Source organism: Saccoglossus kowalevskii, chromosome 6 (genome assembly GCF_978046115.1).
Source record: "Saccoglossus kowalevskii chromosome 6, keSacKowa6.1, whole genome shotgun sequence".
Classification (NCBI taxonomy): Eukaryota; Metazoa; Hemichordata; class Enteropneusta; family Harrimaniidae; genus Saccoglossus; species Saccoglossus kowalevskii.
Genome location: NC_140646.1, coordinates 34,050,306 through 34,069,521, shown reverse-complemented (window position 1 = coordinate 34,069,521; position 19,216 = coordinate 34,050,306). Strand labels below are relative to the sequence as shown.

The window sequence follows — 19,216 nt, the reverse complement described above, 5'->3', positions numbered from 1 at the left end:
ATATTAATTACCTAATTTGCATAATTAATTAATTTTCAGCTTTTGATGTTTCAAGTAGTAAGCATTACATTTCAATGAAACTTGGTACATAGATACTCGAGGACTATGCAGAGATTGATTGTTTTGGGATAAATATTTGTGCATATTAATGTGCATATTAATGTACAAACCTGATTAGTTTGGGGTTAAAATCTGTTTACCGGTATATTAATTCCCTAATTAGCATGATAATTTATAATTTTTTTTGGTTCCAATCACATTTCAATAAAACTCGGTACATAGATGGTCTGTTACATTGCGCAGACCTCATTAGTTTTCCATTAAAATCTGTTCATATTAATTTTCTGATTTGCATTTTTAGTTTTCGGCTTTTCCATCACTATCACTATCTCTGACAAGTAATTTTGAATTATATTTAATGTGTCTCCAATACTCTCAGCACATGGGAGTTCTTTCTAAGCTTTCTTTGATTTTTTATTAATTTTGGACCAAATTGACATAATTTCCCATTATCAAAGGGTCATGATCAATGCTTTAAAATATTATAAACAAGCAACCTGTCTGCTGAGATAGCTCAGCTGTTAGCAATGCATATTTCAATTAAAGAACCAAAGATATCATTAGAAAATGAACAATATGTATAGTATCAAAGCAATTGGCTTGCTGTTTTCAACAAGAATTCGAAAATATAACTTTTTACCAAAAATGACAAAAATATTCACTTAAATTAGATAATTGAAGTTATCACAAAATGGAGAAGTCTGAGAGGTCCACATGTAGTACCTATATATGTATAGTATTAAAGCAAGTGGACTTGCGGTTTTCAACAAGAAGTCGAAAGTACCGTATAACTTTTTACCAAAAATTACAAAAATATTCACTTAAATTTGTGAATTGAAGATATCATCACGAAATGAACAAATCTGAGAGAGGTCCACATGTAGTATTATTGAAGCAATTGGACTTGTGGTTATTAACAAGAAGTTGAAATTGTAAAGTTGACGACGACGGACAATCAGTAATATGAACAGCTCCGCTGTGTTGACTTTGTCGACAGCGGAGCTAAAACAAACTGTTTACTGTGAATGTGACATGCTTCAAGAAAGATTACACTGAAAGTATCGGTAAATATACATGTATAGTTACTGAATTCAAGAGGTGTATGTCCTGGTCCATAATATTCACTGAATTTTTATGTTTCAAAGTTAAATTAACTTTTAGTACATCAGTCTCATAGTCTCTGGATTTCAGACTGTGGTGACAGGGGGGAAAAAATACTCTGAATATCAGGATTCAACTGCTTGCTGACAACTTTTAATCATTGAAAAGAGAAAGCACAGCACAAAATATACAAAACATTGTCACAAATTTACAAATATAATTATATCCATAACTTTATAAATATATTCTTTAACTCTAGTGTCCATTTAGACGAAAATTCTACTATTTGGCAAAACTCTACTACAATCTCTTTGTCGCCTGAAGAGGGCAGACTTTCACAGCATCAAAGTTTGGATGCATTTGGTGAAAGACACAAAATATAATCAATTTTCTAAGATATGTATTCTACTTTACTGTTACATTAATTTTATACAACAAATAAAAATCTTATGCTTACACAAGTTTACAATTTCAGTCCTCAATATTAACATATAGAAAGGTTACCATCTCGCATGGAGTCGTAACAGCTGTTGCCTATACAAAGTGATAATAATCTCTACTGCCATATTTGGATGGAATATTATAATTACTGCCATATTTGGATCTAATATTATAATTACTGCCATATAAGGATGTAGTATTATAATTAATGCCATATATGGATGTACAATTATGATTAATGCCATATTTGGAAGTGGAAATTATAATTACTGCCTTATAAGGAATGAATAATGGTGTAGGTATATGGTAAAACTGAGGACTAAGACAGTTTTTTATTGATCAACAAAGCAAACAAATCAAAGAGTTGGCATAAATTGTGATGTAAACGCTAATGTGCAGTTCCTTGCACATCCACAATTTAATGTGCAGATTGTTCTTTGAATTCCATGCTCAAAATGATAAATGTCCAGGGCCTGTATGAATCACAGAATATCTTGCAAATTACCGTCAACAAAAGGTGCGACGTTAAATATTATTTGTTGTGGTGAAAAGTTGATACAGTAATTTGCATATCAATCGCTATGACAACAATTCCTGACATCACACGTACATGGGTTTCAGTAAAGCTAATGTACCATTGACAGAAGAAGAAATTACAAAATTTCATTCTTGAAGATTAATCTGGGTCTAAAATTTGACCATAAATTTACACTATTTTAGCATGAATGTAGCAAACGATTTGTGTGTGACAAAATTCCTAATTTTTGTTCTTGAAAACAAAATCAAAAAAGCAGATCAGAAAAAATTTATATTTTGTCAAGTTTTAAGAAAGAATGAAAAAAATCAAAATAAACGTGCAATTTTTATGACAATTTTGAAATAAAAAAGAATGTATGCAACAGGCATTGATTTTTGTCTGCATTCAATATTAATTTAAGTTTTATTTTTGCTAGAAAATGTATTTTCACTGAAATGGGGTACGAATAATTAAGCAAAAATAAAAGACAGTGAAAATACCTTAACTTTGAAAAAATACACATGTGAATCTCTGAAAATTTCAGAAAACAGTGTAATTGACAGTATGCCATGCAGTGTTAAGCTTTGAATTAATTTTTAAATAATTAAATGTGAAACAAGGTTAACAATTTATACATTTATAAACAACAATTACGATATCACAATGCAACAAATTATTTATTAACATATTTCAGTAAAAATACCAGTGAAATTTTATCTATATGTAAATCTATTCACAAATTTAGTTTTTATTTATATCTATATATGTATATGAAGCAATTCATTCCACAAATTTTCTATTATAAAATGAATATTTTTTGTCATTTTGAGAAAATCTTAATTATCAAAAAATCATGAAAAATTGTAATCATGATTTGTATGTATGTACTAAATTGATTTGAGAATAGTGCAAACAAATATTCAATTTTATAATATCAGATTTGTATCATTTATGTTATTTCCAATGTGCAGTCATATGGGTACACTAGGTGAAAACGAACTGAAAGACATCATGGATATTTCATTGAGAAATATAAAGTTAATTGTGATATCTGAAGAATTTATGTCAGATTCCCAATATTTCACAATAGGCTCTAGAAGCAAACAGTCGCAAGATTTCATTTGAAGCGAGAGAGCTGCAAGACTCGTTTTTACCCCTCAAATATTGTTACATTCTCTCACATCTCTCTGTGGTTACGCAGGTCAAGGGCCCAGTGGATAAGAGTGAATGAAAAACCAATGAAGAGGGCAAAATGAGTCTTGTGGTTATCTTGCTCTCAACAAGATCTCATGGCAAAGCAAGCTCATTATATATTCACAAATAGTGAAAAATGCTAAGCATTCATTTTGGCACTCCAGAAATAACATTTCCTTCAACTTGGCAAGCATTTGATGTTTGTTTTATGTTAAAATGTCATTTCTTGTGTTACGGTAGTTATATATAATTCACCACAAAAAAGAAAAGCAATGTAAATCTGACCAATTGCAATGCAGCTTTCATGGCAGCAATACAAATCGAACCAATTACAATGCAGCTTTCATGGCAGAAATGCAAATCTAACCAATTGCAATGCAGCTTTCATGGCAGCAATACAAATCGAACCAATTACAATGCAGCTTTCATGGCAGAAATGCAAATCTAACCAATTACAATGCAGCTTTCATGGCAGCAATGCAAATCTGACCAATTGCAATGCAGCTTTCATGGCAGCAATGCAAATCTGACCAATTACATTGCAGCTTTCATGATAGCAACACAAATTGATCAATTGCAAGCCTGACCAAACTACTGACGGGTGACTGATCAGTTTAATATCATCTCATGGGTATATCTACTGAAATATGATACAATAGTATACACAACAAAGTTGATGCAGGCAAGCATTGGACTCAATAACAAATCCATAGTAGTAGTTACATTCTATATTTACAATTCTATCACCAAATTCTAATTTAAAAGCATGCCACAGTTCCAAAAATAATTTCCTTATTTTCTTGATTTTCAAGAATCTCACAAATTTGAGTTCATTACATACATGAATTGCAAAAGACTTTTGCATTTGTGCTCCATCTTAGGAATCAGCAGCAAAACTTCTAAGACAATTTGGTAATGACTTTTTTCATTTATAAGATTGACAGAAAGATCATGGTAATGTATTACTCTCCATGCATACCAGAGTAATATTGGAAAATCCACTGCATTTCGAAAAATACTTATTGTTGCAAACTTTAAAATCTGAACATACCGGTAGGTATTGATCAAACATTGTTGATTCTTTAATTTAATTTAATTTTTTTCATAGATTTAAAAAAAATTGCCAGTATAATTTTTATCGGCCAATATCTTGGTAAATATATTAAAAAAAAGTCAACTTAAAATGGGAACAGTGATTTTCGTTATGCAATTACCGGTACCTTACAAATACAGATAAATGTTGACAAAAATGGGAACTTTTCCGAAATGCAAAATATTTTCCAGAATTAATCCCGATGCTGTTTGCTGTGTTTTATCTAACAGAATATTTCCATTACATGTATTTACTCAGATAACAGCACCAGGCAAGTTCATTAAAATGCTGCTAATGTCAACTTTTCTTCATATTTCAGTACTTTTCTTATCTTCAGTGAAGCACAAGTCCAATTCAAAGATATTGCCATTGTTTTTCATGTCTTGTCAAAAAATAACTAGATATGAATTGATGTTTACAGCTGACATGAAATTTCAAAAAAGTTGACTATGACAGTAAACTGTGAACTAGTAATAATAGTGCTCATGTTTATTTGTTATTGTCTTGCAAACCCTATTTCATTTTCAATTATATTGGCTCATATAAACTACAAATTTCAATTTTCTATTACTCATAGCAACAAAAAAAATGATTAAGATTTTAATATCTTGGTTACCATTCAGCCATGATATGGATCAGTCAATCATCTCCTGTGGAAGATTCTACTTTACTTGCAGGGGTGGCTGATGAGTCTCCACAGCTGGTTGAATAGGGGATTATGTATTTATGATTTTTTTCTCAGTACAATATGTGCCTGAAGTCCTTCTGTGCCTGGAATATAAAAATAACTACATCAATTATGTAAAAATCACTCTGTTTTGTTTCCAACTGCACTTGAAGTCAAAGAAGGAACATTAGAATAAAGTTTTTTTTATTTTTTTTATTTAAACAATATTTTTATTTCGTTTCAATAATGGACATACAACACAAAATATTACATCACATAATGGAAAAATAAAGAAAAAAAAAAAAAAAGTTATCTCTAATTGTAGGTACTATTTTTTTCAGGAAAGGAATTTTATAACCTTTAGACATAGATTAAGTATCCTCTCCTCTACAGTCAGCCGAAATCTTTTTTGTGTTTTGGTTATTTTTTTGCCTGTAAATTGTGAAATATTTGTTTCTTTTTCCTTTACCCATTATTTTTTACCTCATTGACAATTTCTCATTCATTTGAAAAAAATAGAAACTTGTCCTTACTTATTTGGCCTCCTCTGCCTTCTCCTGTTCTTTTTCTCCATCACTACTAACACTAGCTTGGCTATCCAGGGGTTTCTCAGGCTGTAAATAAGAGAATTTTATTTATTTCAATATGGCTGTAATAATATGAGAATTCCACTCCAAAAATAGAACAATTTACTCATCACTGAGGAATCATGTTACTAGGTGAAATAAAAATGTAATTATTGTAAAAGCTGTGTTGTATGCTCAGTGGATCTAATATCTACTTCTGAGAGATCGATTCCTGCCCAGATGCAGCTCAAATGTCAACATTTGAACTATAAGTATATATTGCTCTAAGGTGTGCTGAAAATCTCAGCAATAGCTGAGTGCCAAAGGAGTGCCATGTAAGCCACATTTCTCCGCTGTCATCAAAATTATATTTAGGCTCCATTTTTGTGAAGGATCTTCATTTAATTTTAGTATAACTATGCACCCACCTTAGGTTGTGGTTCTTTAAGGGGACTAATTACCACTTTACCAATGTTCTTCCTATCATGCAATTTCTGCATGGCTTCACTTATCTTTGAAAAGGAGAAAAAAAAAGTTTACATATTTGTTTCTAATGATGTTAAAAAGTTTATTAGATTTAATGCACACATGTTAAACACAACCATCGCATACCAGTATATATATAAGTTAAAAAATACTTTATTGTTAAAAAAGCAGCTCAAATGATTGATATGATTAGATAAAACTATTGATTTGTAATGATGCATATTTGTTTCGTGTAGAAAAAATATTTTATAACATAAATATAAATATTGTATAAATTAGTGATGTTGCTTATTCTTTTTGTGTGATCCATCATAGACTTGAACATACCGGTGATTATTACAATCATTTCTGTAGCTAAGATGATCAATTTTCAGGAAGAAAAGAAAAAAATGATCATCCAGTTTTTGTGCCAACATTTTGTAAATTGTTGTATATTCCATAATTAAATTATAATAATTTGAAATGGGCCAAAAAACTAACCCAAAGGGGTAAAATTTAATGAAAAATCATGTTAAAGTCCCATTTAATGACTCATTTAAAATTAAAATAACAAAAAAAAATTATTGATTTTATATAATACAAATGGACAAAAAACAATTTTTTGAAAGTTAAATACAAACCTCTTCGAAAGCATACACAGAGTCAATAACAGGTTTTATCTTGCCATCTTTGTACAGCTTCACTATTTCAACCATCACATCACGTAATACTTCAACATGTCCTTGATTAAATATGAGATTTTGGAGCATAAATCCAGAGATAGACTTGTTTTCATCATACAGCTTCAGTGGATTGATTTTATCTACTTGCCACCACTGTGATTGCGAGAAGAAAAACATCACTGATTTCAGTAAATCATTATTGCAATGGGGTTCAGTAATTTTTTATTTTGAATTTAACAATGTGATGAAAAAATTCAAAAATGTTAAAAAGGTGGAGGGATCATTAAGAAAGAGCTCATGAGACATGCCTCTTTTGTTTTTATTTTGCGACCCATTCAACTTCTATTATGCTAATTTGTTATCGAATTTATTATTTAAAAAAAAAAAAGTTCACATTCATATAAATAAATAAAATATGTTGGCACAAGAAAAATGTACAGATAAGACACTATGACAGGTGACACTTCCAGCAGTCCCCCCCCCTACTCCTTCAAATGGCTGTCCCTTCTGCATATAACCAAGCATAACATGCGCATAATAAATAAATTAATTGCACTTACTGCTTTGGCAAAACTGAAGAAGCTCCTAGTCTCGCCTGAAACAACATTGGAAGAACCTACACAAGGCAACAAGGTTCCAATATAACATGTGCGAGTATAATGCGAATTAGATAATGTATTCTATTTTTCAATTAAAATAAAAAGGGGAAACCACTCTGAATGCGTTCTCTTCCTCCACTCCTCAAACAAGGAAGAGAGGAACGTTCATCAATGACCAAGAGCGGCTGCCAAGGCAGCACTCAAGGCCCGCTTCGCGCTCAGAAGAGAACACTGTCACTCATCATCATGGTTTGCGTTTCTCGTCACTTTTCAGTGATGGAATCGTGATACATACTATAGAAATGATCCCTAAAAGTATGATCTTACCGTACAACTGTTTAAACCTACAACTCATACTGCCATTGCCATACATCTGTGTATGGTTTTCAAAACAATCAAAAATCAGACTTATCAAAATTTAATCTTTTTTACCGTGTTAAAATATTTGGAATACTCAGTACATTATTTATATAAATTATTTTTCTGATATTTACATGAAAACCTCCCAATTTAAGGTGATATTTCATCAAAAGTATCAAAAAACAACATTTCCCATGATGCTCTAGCTCAATATTCAAATTTAGCCAAAGGGTCAATAAACTGTGCACATTTTCACCTTTGACTCATACACGTGATTCCCAGCTGATTTATCGAAAGAAGTGTGTTTGCAGGTCAGTAAATGATTGCACCACGTTATTTCAGCGTTATGACGTCAATGACTGTGAAGAACTAGTACTGAGATCAAAATTTAACTCACTGGATACAATTTAGTGCCATCCGTAGTGACTTTACATTACATTACTATTTACATTACTATATCTGCGTGGATATCCTGGGTTGTAAAAAAATGTCTCATGTGATTAACTAAACTGTGTATCAAGGGATTATCTCTTCATCGAGACCTACATTTGTAAATTTTTTTACACGGAGGCAATGAAGTTATTATTATTTGTTCCCTGATGAGGTGAATTCTCCCAGTTTTGAGAAAAGTGCCTTGATGTCTTGTCTTCTTATGAACTCGCAATTTCTAAAATATTACATGGCATTCAGTGCAGTTATAACTTTTATAAGCACATTTCTTGGTTAGATTAATTTGTATTCTATAGTACCGACATATCAGATTATTGTGAACAAAATTCAATGAATGTACAACAATTTCTTATATATTCAAACTTGAATACTAGATTAACTGAGTTGTAAATATGCAACAGCTCGATCCTTTAAATATTGAACTGGTAATATGATGTTGTATCTTAGAATAAGTGTTCACTTCTCTTGGGAAATCAACACTGCTGTCAAAATACTGTTTTTTTTTATTTAGTTCAAATTTGACCCCCCCCCCACTTTTCCTAATAGAAGCACATCTGTAATGGAAGTGCATGTAAATTGCATTTATTGTATCTCAAATGTTCAAATATGTTGCGTTTTGACTATGGACACACCTCTGTTATTCATGTAAATAAAATACAGTACTAAGGTCAGACTCAAAAATAAATGCATTTTCGAATTTGCTCACCGCTAGTTTAGGTAATATGCTACTTGTTATTTTAATGCATTGAACAGTGACAATATTTTGTGTCAAAATCTGTCTGCAACTTTTTTGTTCACTGTCAATCTGTTTTTTGTTTTTTTTTGGAGAAAAAATGATAAAATATTATGCATGAAAAGTCATTTTAGCTGCTGTTGCCATAGACCACAATGAAAACATGCAAAATTTTGAGATAATTGAGATATATCCCTTTCGTAGGAAACAATGGTAAACTGCCCTAAAACAGACAAAATATGCAACATTTTCTTCTGAGTATGGTGACCCCATATTTTTTATTCTATTTTCATGTAAAAATGAGGAAAAATTACAATATTTTTTACTTTTGTGTAGCATTCTACCTTAAACTTCAAAATGATGATTTTGGCAATGTTGAGAAATACAGAAATATCTTAAGTTTATACAATTGATCATGGTTTTGTTCTTTGTTTAAAATAACCCATGACCAAATTATTGATTAGCATTATTGATTTAGAAGCAGTAAAAGTTTATTATGTACTTTGTAAAAAAAAATCATTTTAATGAATTTTCATATATGGTAATATTAGTCTAAATGTTAATGCAGGGGTTATATTGAACTTTTGGACACAAAATTTCAAGGTCAAAACTTTCTAAAATGCCTTGGACTAATTTTGTAGGAAAATTTAAAGTGTTCAGATGAGACAAGCTTTGGTAATGTATTGATATACTAGCATGCATTTTAACAAAAAAAACTTATTAAAATCAGATCTGTGAATGTTAATTTTTGCTTTAATTGTGAAAGTCTAAATAGTACTGACCAATGTATCTCATTTTTCAAACATTCAAAGAAAAACAGTCATTATTAGTGTTTCACAATGCACTCAACACTCCTTATGCAGGTGTCTACTTGAAACGCTGTGTGCACTTATTTCTGGAGGGCACTTCCTTGTAAACCACAGCATCATGGCACCTGAACATTATCACAAGTAAGATTTCATTGCTCTTTTAACAGCTTTCAAATGCACCAATCAAGGTGCCTCACCTATGTTTTGAAGGAGCAATCAAAAATCTTGTACCATAACAGAGTCTAAGCTATAACTACTGGAGTGAGATATAGAGGGCGATACAACTCCAAGAGGGCGCTATAACTACTAGAGGTTGCTATAACTACTAGAGGGCGCTCGCTGTCAGGTCTGTATACTTACCATAAAGAATGTATTTTCCCATTGGTTTCAATAAACTATATCCTTTATTAGTGTCGTCACCACAAAGACAATCTAATACAAGGTCTACTCCTTCAGGAGCAACCCTATATTGAAAATAAAAAGAAGTGTTAAGAGTGTAGAACAGTGCAGCCTGAAAGTGTGGTGTTAAAAATGTTTGATTTGTATACAATTTTTCTGAAATTATTCAAAATCCGCAATACTGTCAAATCCTTTATTTTAGCTGGAATTAATTTTTGCTAAAAAGACTTTGTGGTTGTTGTGTATGGATTTTATAGTATTTTACAGTACATGTACTGTAAAATACTTTATTTTCGCTTGGAATTTATTTTCGCTATTTTCGCTGAGGGGATGATTCAGTGAAAATAAAACCCAGCAAATATACTATTTTTCCTATATCTTTCACTCAACTTGTCAGAAATCAGTGAAAATAAATTCCATACTAAACACACAAAATATTTTTTCAGCGAAAATTAATTACAGCTAAAATAAAGTATTTTACAGTAGTTTATAATATTTAAATTGTGGGATAAATACCACATAATACTTTGCGGTGTTCAATTTGGGTCCCATGACATGCATGTAATAGATATTGTATATATTGAAATTTGACTGTATTAGCACTTTGGCATGTACTCTTTATTTATTGAGCGACTTATTTACAATTAAATTTTGTTGTACCAAATGAATATCTATCCCAGGATTCTAGGATTAGGATGTACTGTTTAACAACATGCAAACAATACCTAGACAATTGTACTGTATGTATAAACATACAAACAGCACATAGACAGTAGAAAATATTTTTTTGTTACAAACAAAAATTCATTTTCAGCTATATCTGCAGACAATCTTTATAAATATACACCATGTCACATAACCATGTTTACTTTTTTAGGACCATATTAGGCGATTTTATATTGGTTTTGCATAAAATAAAAAAATAGGCAAAAACACATGACTGTGATTTGAAAAACCACATTGTATGTTTTAATCTTGTCAACAATTCATAATGTATTCATCATTTCAAGATTATAATACTTTATACCCTGGTACATGAAATGTTGTAAATTATTAAACAATGACATTTCCGAGTTTGACATTTAGTTCTTTTTATAGCTTTGAATCCCACTAATAGAGAATCTATCTTATCTATCTTTCACCTGGATTCGTTCATACTAGTTGGGGGTGAAGATTCTCTTTTAGAATATTTTATTGCCTGAACACTTCATTCAGGCAAATTTCAGGACAAAATACTTGTTTAACTGTGCCCCCCCCCCCCAGTTTTTAATGGTCCACTCCATACTTCCAATCACCCATCTAATCTGTGCATATACACATTGCTCAGACATTACCCAACCTGTGTTTCTATAATTTGGTTTTTGATTTGATTCAAACTTACTTTTTCACTTCCTGGTGGTAATCTTGTTGTAGCCTGTCAAATAAATACTGCCAATCGTCTTTTAGAGTTTCGTGCTTGTGAGCGGATGCCGTGCCAAATAAGGTAATGTTTCCAATTGTCTTCGTCAGCTGTGCTATGGCTGTACCCTGTAATTCAAAAAAATACAGTAATCACACACGGTTTAAACAATGATGCAACATGTGTAAAATACACAAAATATGTTTACATGAAATTTGAACATGTGCGTGACAACCATCGTTGTTTGTATGATTCATATACATATTTGTACGAAAATATTTTGTCATTAAAATATACCTGCTCTAAAACATCTTAAGGATGAATTACATCAATAATCTCTCATCAATTATCTAACCCCCATATATATTTTTCAACCAAAATACACCATATGCAAATGCTAGTGTGCTAAGTGGTTTCAGACTATCCAAAATTTGAATTTATAATGTGGAAGATAGAGGGCACTGTTTATCTATGATTCAATCATTGATGTCATGGTTAAAATTATTGTTTTATTTGTTGTTGGAGCAATCAAGCTAAGATTATAATAAATACTGAAATTAATAAAACCATTGTGATCCAATTTATAAAAGTTTCGTAAATTTTGACAATTTCTTGAGAAATTACAGCAACACATTTTCTTGTTAAATATCTTGTTGGTAGGCAACATTTCAGACATTGAATGTCACTGTAGTCTCATCTAACCATTTCTTTATCACAAGCCTAGTCTATAGTTCCATGCTTCATTTTGTGTTCGGATCGGTCCACTGGTTACATCAGTGCCTTGTACATGTATACTAACAAATGCATTATTATTCTAAGCCCATTTCTACTTTTTAAGATACGCAGAGACATGGAAATAGGAAAAATAGGGAATTTTAAGAGCAGTCACAGAAAAAAAGATTGCTTTTAACCTCTCTATAAGATTTATTCTGTCTGCTGTTTTTTACTGCAGCTGGGCTCCTTAGTACTGTAATTATAGCAGTTGGATCCCCCAAGATGATGGTTAATTGCCAAGTATATCAACATAAAAATGTCCACTAAAAATCTTCTTAAAATGTCACTCTTTGAATACATGATCCTCGGTTTCATACTCTGTGCAATGTTCTATGGTTACATCAATGCCAACCAAAAACACACATTACACATTAATTTGATCTGCTCTTCTACTTACTGCTGCACCTCCTGCCGAGTAAACAATGCTCTTCTACTTACCACTGCACCGCCTGCTGAATGAACAAGTACTGATCTCCCCTTCTTCAAATTACCAATTTCAAACAACAGAATGTAGGCTGTAACATAGCTGATTGGAAGAGCTGCTGCATCTTCAAAACTTAGACCATCAGGCATCAGGAAGCAAAACTTAGCTGGTAAGGTGACAAGTTCTGACCACGCCCCAAAGTTAGAAATACCCATAACTTTGTTGCCAACCTGGAATTGAAATTGAAGATTTTTTTTGAAAAACTAAAATATATTTTCTGTGACATGCTTGTGTAACTTCTTACTGAGGGGTAGAATTAAAAATGTCCTTGCTGGCATTAAACATAAAATATGAAATTCATATACAAATATTTAGTTTTTTTAATTTTGACTGGCTAACAATTTTTGTGATGGATGTGCATAAGGACAAAATTCACTTGTTTAACTTAAAGGCACAGCTCCAATGCTGTTGGTCACTTATATTATCTATCGTCGTTGTAGGTGGAGCTTCTGTAAATCTAAAATCAACGAAGTTGCTGCCATTGTTATTTTAGGCATTATAAATAATAATAATAATAATAATAATAATAACTTTATGATACTACTATGCCATCAGAGGGCGCAGTATGGTAAATAAAATACAAATAAAAAAAATACAGCAGTTAAATAAACTAAACTATGACAAGATAAAAATAAAATTTAGAGATATTAAAAAATTTAATGTTAATTACAGGATTCTCCCACTGTAGAGGTGATAGCTTTCAAATACTGTAGAATACTTTATTTTCGCTTGGAATTTATTTTCGCTATTTTCGCTGAAGGGATGATTCTGTGAAAATAAAATCCAGCGAATATACTTTTTTTCCTATATTTCACATTAAACTCATCAAAAATCAGTAAAAATAAATTCCATACAAAATGCCCAAAAAGCCTTTTCAGCGAAAATTAATTCCAGCAAAAATAAAGTATTCCACAGTACATGATTTCTGTATTGCTTTATTTAAAAACTTTGCTAAAGCATTATAAACAATGATAATTACATATTAGAGAAAAACAAGACTAGAATTTGATTAATCCAGAGTGACAGTCGAGTTGACCTTCAGTGGGAGTGTTAATTATTTAGTGTTACAGATTCTAGAACACAATTTATAAAATAATGTGTTCGTGAATGTGACTATTTAGAGTTCACCTTGCTTCAGTGCAACGAAAGCAAAAAACAAAAATTGGGGAAATAATGGAAGAAACTATGAGATTCTCACTAGAAGCTAATCTCTGAGTATTTGAGGAGATTCCATAAAATCATTATATAGGGCAGTGGTGTGTTTGAGGACACAGAAAAAATAGGAAAACAAATGGCTGCCGCTGTGATGTGAAAAAAACAAACATTTTACTGATTTCCTCTAGTTCTGCCCCCCTAGGCTTTCAAATAGGTAACCCTTTACATCTTTGAAAGGCTTTGCTCATCAGCAAAGTCCACAGCTGTGTTATTTGTTAAACCCCCAAACAAGGAAATTGCTGCATTCATGCACTTTTACCAACTGTCAACTTACTCTATAAGGAATTAAATTTGCTTGAAAACTGATTAAATGTTATTTTTTCACAATTATACATTTTGAGACCACCGGTAAATTGTTTTCTTTGTATGTAAAGATTCACTTAGGCTGCTTGGAAGCTGAAAATTTGATTTTGTGAGGAGTTGAACTCTTTGTAATCCTTGAGAAAAGCTGTGCTCTCAGGGATTAACCATTTTATTTATGGGGGTGAATTCATAGAGACTAAACTACATATTTCTTTAGGGTGAATTATCAGGGAAGAACCATATATAACTTTGGGGTGAATTATCAGGGACTAACAATCTTTTGGAGGGGTGAATTCTCAGGGACTAACAATTTTGGATGTATGGATTTTGAGGTGATTTTTAAGAACCAACAATATTACTGGAGAGACTGGCAAAATGGAAACTCATCTTACATGTCATCTTACAGAAGGTTAGACAACTGGTATAATGAGATTAGGTAACCATGGTGATGCTAGTATTGAAAAATAAGGCTAACAAAAATTTAAGTAATTTTCAAATCTACTTTAACTTCTAAGCTGGTTTTGAGCTTGCCTTTTCATGAAAACTTTTGAAGCGAGTATTATTGTGATAAATAATTTCAGCTTATTTTTTATAGTGTTTACCTATGTTACTATAAAGATATATTTAGGCAGATTCCACAATTTAGATATATGGCAGCTTGAAAAACAAGCTTTAAGATAGCTTTAGGCCAACTTAAAGCAAGTTAAATGATAAATTACAACCTTTCTGTACCATCAATAAACCTCTCAGCATTTCCATCACCAAAGGTTATTATAATTTCTAGTACAATTCCACCACTACAGGTTTAATGTGTAATATTAAACCATGTTTATGACTCAAATCTCATGCTCTCTCGCGTGATATTTACATAGATCTCGCACTTTCTCGCGTGGCTCAACATCACAATCAGTTTGTTTCTGGCGCCATATTGGAAGTAGCCTGAAAGTGTTACGGAGCTTCTGCCATTCTCGTTTTATTCACCCGCCACCATCCCCATTCTCCCCCATTAGGCTGGCATTAACACCAATTCGGGGGACTGGGGACTTCGCTTATGGGATTAGCTCATATTCCCCCAAGATCATTCATATTTTCTTAGGTATATTTTGCGTGGGTTTTATTATTAGTGTTAATTTTATTATTGTAATTACTAATACCTCATTAACGACTTCACAGGCAGCCCTCGCTGCGTCAATGTCTAAACTCAGTAGTTGCAGCCCCCGCTGCCTCTACCCATAACCTCTTAACTTCATGCAGCCCCCGCTGCATAACCACGGTGTAGCAGCAGCACTCGCTGCCTATACTTTACAGTTGCAGTCATGCTGCAATCTGCCATTCCATACTAACATCATGCAGCTATGCTGCACCAACCAACATGTTTTCAGTCTTATTCTAGTTTGTATTTTAGTTTAGAAACTGTAAGCCAGCTAGTTTACACCTGCTTTGTTCTACATTTTGGGGGCGGCACCAGGGACCATCTTATCAGTCTGTTATGCATTGTCTCACTTTTGTGTACGATGGTCTTGTGGTGTGCCCCCCTATTTGCCAAATAAATTATTGGTTCATGTACATGCTCTTGTGTTTGTGTCATAAATAGAGAGCACACTTTTTGTACATTTTCACCACAAGAGGGCCACACTTCAAACACTGGTGGAGCTCTCATGCAGTCATTCTGGCTTTCACCACTGCTACACCATAGTTTGCATATGTTCTGTAATTTGCTTAAAAAATGTGGTGATTCATCTCTATGTTTATGTGTGATTTCAAAATTACTGTGCGAATCCATGAGACTTTGAAATGTCTTTGATTACGTTCTATGCTTTGATATGCAAATATGGTGTGGCAGTGGTGTAAGCCAGTGGAACGAATGCAAGAGTGTCGCTAATGTTTGGAGTGTGCTAGAGGGGCTATGTTTCTGGTACAATTTCACCACTAGAGGACACATTTTTCTGTTCACTAAACATGACATTTAAAGAGGCAATAGTTGTCTTGAATAATTAAAAAAAGGAACTGACAAGATCATTATCGTTCTGTCACCTGGGCCGCAAAAACATGGTTGTCACTGAATCATGCATGACAACCAAGCTGAGCTCCGACGTAAGTATGAGTTATTTATGAGCTGATTGAAAACAAATACACATGTTTGCTTGCCAAATCGTTTTTTTTACTTATTTAAATTTTATAAAGTTCACTATCAGCTGGCAGTGCAATTTTGTTTTATTTTCTCCAAGTAACGCATGTGCAGAATAACAATGATGTTTCGAAAACCGCACATAGAACTCAGCAAATTTGGGCAGAAATTATTTTGTTATCACATTTCAACCAGAATGTGTCCACAAAAAGAGCTCAACACTGGATATTCAGTTATTTGATGAAAAATCAAAAATCTTAATCATAAATGTGTAAATAATCAAAAATCAGTTTGAAACTATTTTTAAATTTAAATGAAAAGATGAATTTAAAATTTTGTTTAACTTTTTGTTTCAAATTAATTTTGAATTTCTGCTTTGCAGAAAAACCTGTTTTGTATTCATAGCTTTACCAGTTATAAACAAGCCTTCCCAATATATGTTGCCAGACTTAATAATCTAACTACATAACTCTAATATTTTCTATAATCAGCTCAACTAACAGATGAACTCTCTCCAGCAAATTACTTGCAATAACTAGTTTTTCTGCATGGCTGGCAAATGCCTCGCTCTGCTGACTCCCAGAGTAAGATTAAGCAAATTTTATTAAAAACCCACAAAGTTGTCATTAGTATTCATAAATAAGAAGTAATACACATTAGACCAAACTGAGTAATGTAGGTGCTTCTTATGCTCCATCAAAACAAATGAAAAAAAAATGAAACATCAATCACATTGAATTCTGGGAAATGTATGCAAATTTTGTAACATTCTTTGCGAAAAAGTTAATTGCAGTTAACTTCTGTACCAAAGAAATTACTGAATGATAAAAAATTTCAAAAATTATGATGAAGACCAGTAGCCAGTTTGCATCTATTTCCATTCGGTCTAAAAATTAACAATTACATATATCGTGGAGAATGTTGCAATACGAAAAAAAGGCCTTCGAAAGGTTAGTCTCTGGATCAAAGGATTGAAATTTCCATGGCAACGAAAAGTGATAATTTGTACCATAGGGGCATTTATAAAATGCAGTCAATTATGCAAGATAATTAGGCTCTTGATGAATGGGTAAATCCCACGTTAATTACATGCCTTGGGTTGCTTTTTACGATGTTGTCAATAGAAGTCGTTTTTTGGAACGTGATTGGCCCGAGGGATGATAGAGATACTTTCATTGATTGGATAATCTTATCAAAATAAGACAATTTATCGCTTTGACTTAAGTGACTGATTGTGCAGCCTGAATCACAATGAAACAAAGAAATTTGTTCTTTGTTGTGCAAATACTAAATAGTGATATCTAAAATGTGTCACTGCTAGTTTTTAATTTTCTTTGTCAGAATTTAAAAACATTCAAAGAAAAAATTAATTTTCAGGAATAATTAACAAAAACCACAATTTATTTTTGTCAAAATTTTTTTTTTAAATGAAATCAAAATTGATTTTCATTTTGATTTATTTGATATTTTTAAAATAAAAAAAAAATAATTATGTGGATTGATTTCGAAACACCAATTGACCAGAAACTGTTTTTCGATTTTGTTGGAGTCTTGTATCGCAACATGCTGATGAGCTGAAAATGTTGCCAAGAAACGCATCAACAACAAAAGAGAAAATACATATGATCTTAAATAATTGTTTGTGTATCCATACATGAAAACTATTGACAATATACATCTACCTGAAAATCAGTGACCCCTTCACCAACCGATTCAACTTCACCTGAACACTCAAATCCAAGGACTAGTGGAGTCTTCGGTGGGTTGTCTATAGCACCTTGGCGTACCATTAAGTCATAGAAGTTGACACCACTGTAAACAAAAACAAAAATGGTCATACTGAAGTGTTATAATTATTAGTAATAAAATAATGGATTTTTATATATTCAAAAGAAAATATAACATATCAACGTCTCTCACTTTAGAGCCATCAGGTGATTGACTCTATTAATTAATTGCTGATTTAAATAATTAATTAATTCAATTAGTCAGAATATTGAGATGCTCAAATCATCTATTTACAAATGAACTAATTATTAAAAGCATTATGTAATGAAAAAATAATTGGTATGTTTAATTGTCCATATTCTCATTTTGAGTGTGTCAACACATATTTTCCAACAGTGTCATTTCAACAACTGTGTTTTCATGATTGATAACAGTTGAAACAACTTTTGAATATTTTTCTGTTTGATTGAGTTCGTTGTAGACATGTATGCCCCATGAGGTAATATTGATTTATGCGTCTGATAGCACAGACTACTTTGCGAAAGTAATTACTAAACTGGCAGTGATGTCTGCTACAGACGAACTATGACATGGTAATTCTTGCTTGTTCTTCTAAATACATGAAAATTATTACTTTGCTGCGTTTATTCTAATCTAAAACAAAATAGCTGATATCATGCAAGCGTACACTGTCTTTGCTGAGCTGTATTAAAATTTACATTGATTTTACCATCAAAATTTTATATACTTTCTAGATATTGATCAATGATTTCAAATTCTAAAGTGAAGGAGTCGTCACCTGTGCATATGCTTGATGATAACAACGCACGCAAAAAAAAACGCTCATGGGTAGATGCGTGTGGCTATGGCCGACTGCTGCATGCACAGGAGACGACTCCCCCACTTTAATTAAAGGGAGTTAGTCATCGTGCAGCCCACGTTATAATGTATTATATATTTTACATGCATAGCTATATGTTGCATTAGTGGGACTTGTATCAAATACGATGAGCACCGATCTTTAAACATGACTGAATGCATATGCCCA

The 19,216-nt window shown here is 32.2% G+C and overlaps 2 protein-coding genes and 1 non-coding gene across 5 annotated transcripts in view; 1 reads left to right on the top strand and 2 right to left on the bottom strand.

The window, feature by feature from the left end:
* Nucleotides 1-1,292: 1,292 nt before the first annotated feature.
* LOC100373265 (putative NADPH-dependent quinone oxidoreductase VAT1L) overlaps nt 1,293-19,216 on the bottom strand; it is a 44,253-nt gene continuing 26,329 nt past the window's right edge. The window contains exons 2-10 of one of the 2 annotated variants that reach the window (XM_002735039.4): nt 18,123-18,252; nt 12,749-12,964; nt 11,519-11,664; nt 10,099-10,202; nt 7,348-7,403; nt 6,746-6,940; nt 6,068-6,151; nt 5,607-5,687; nt 1,293-5,194 (exon numbers count right to left, since the gene is read on the bottom strand). In XM_002735039.4, coding sequence (XP_002735085.1) covers nt 5,607-5,687; nt 6,068-6,151; nt 6,746-6,940; nt 7,348-7,403; nt 10,099-10,202; nt 11,519-11,664; nt 12,749-12,964; nt 18,123-18,252 — 1,012 coding nt within the window. In that variant the 3' untranslated portion in view covers nt 1,293-5,194. The remainder of the gene's footprint in view (nt 5,195-5,606; nt 5,688-6,067; nt 6,152-6,745; nt 6,941-7,347; nt 7,404-10,098; nt 10,203-11,518; nt 11,665-12,748; nt 12,965-18,122; nt 18,253-19,216) is intronic. The other variant, XM_085500425.1, reaches the window with a different exon arrangement.
* On the bottom strand, nt 7,497-7,711 carry LOC144352609 (small nucleolar RNA U3). Its single transcript, XR_013420630.1, has one exon. It is a non-coding gene; the product is annotated as a small nucleolar RNA U3 (small nucleolar RNA).
* The window catches only part of LOC100373117 (protein O-linked-mannose beta-1,4-N-acetylglucosaminyltransferase 2-like), a 40,408-nt gene continuing 29,184 nt past the window's right edge, over nt 7,993-19,216 (top strand). For both annotated transcript variants that reach the window (XR_014929720.1, XM_006816859.3), the window contains exons 1-2: nt 7,993-8,057; nt 9,906-10,084. The gene's annotated coding sequence lies outside the window, so the exon portion shown is untranslated. The remainder of the gene's footprint in view (nt 8,058-9,905; nt 10,085-19,216) is intronic.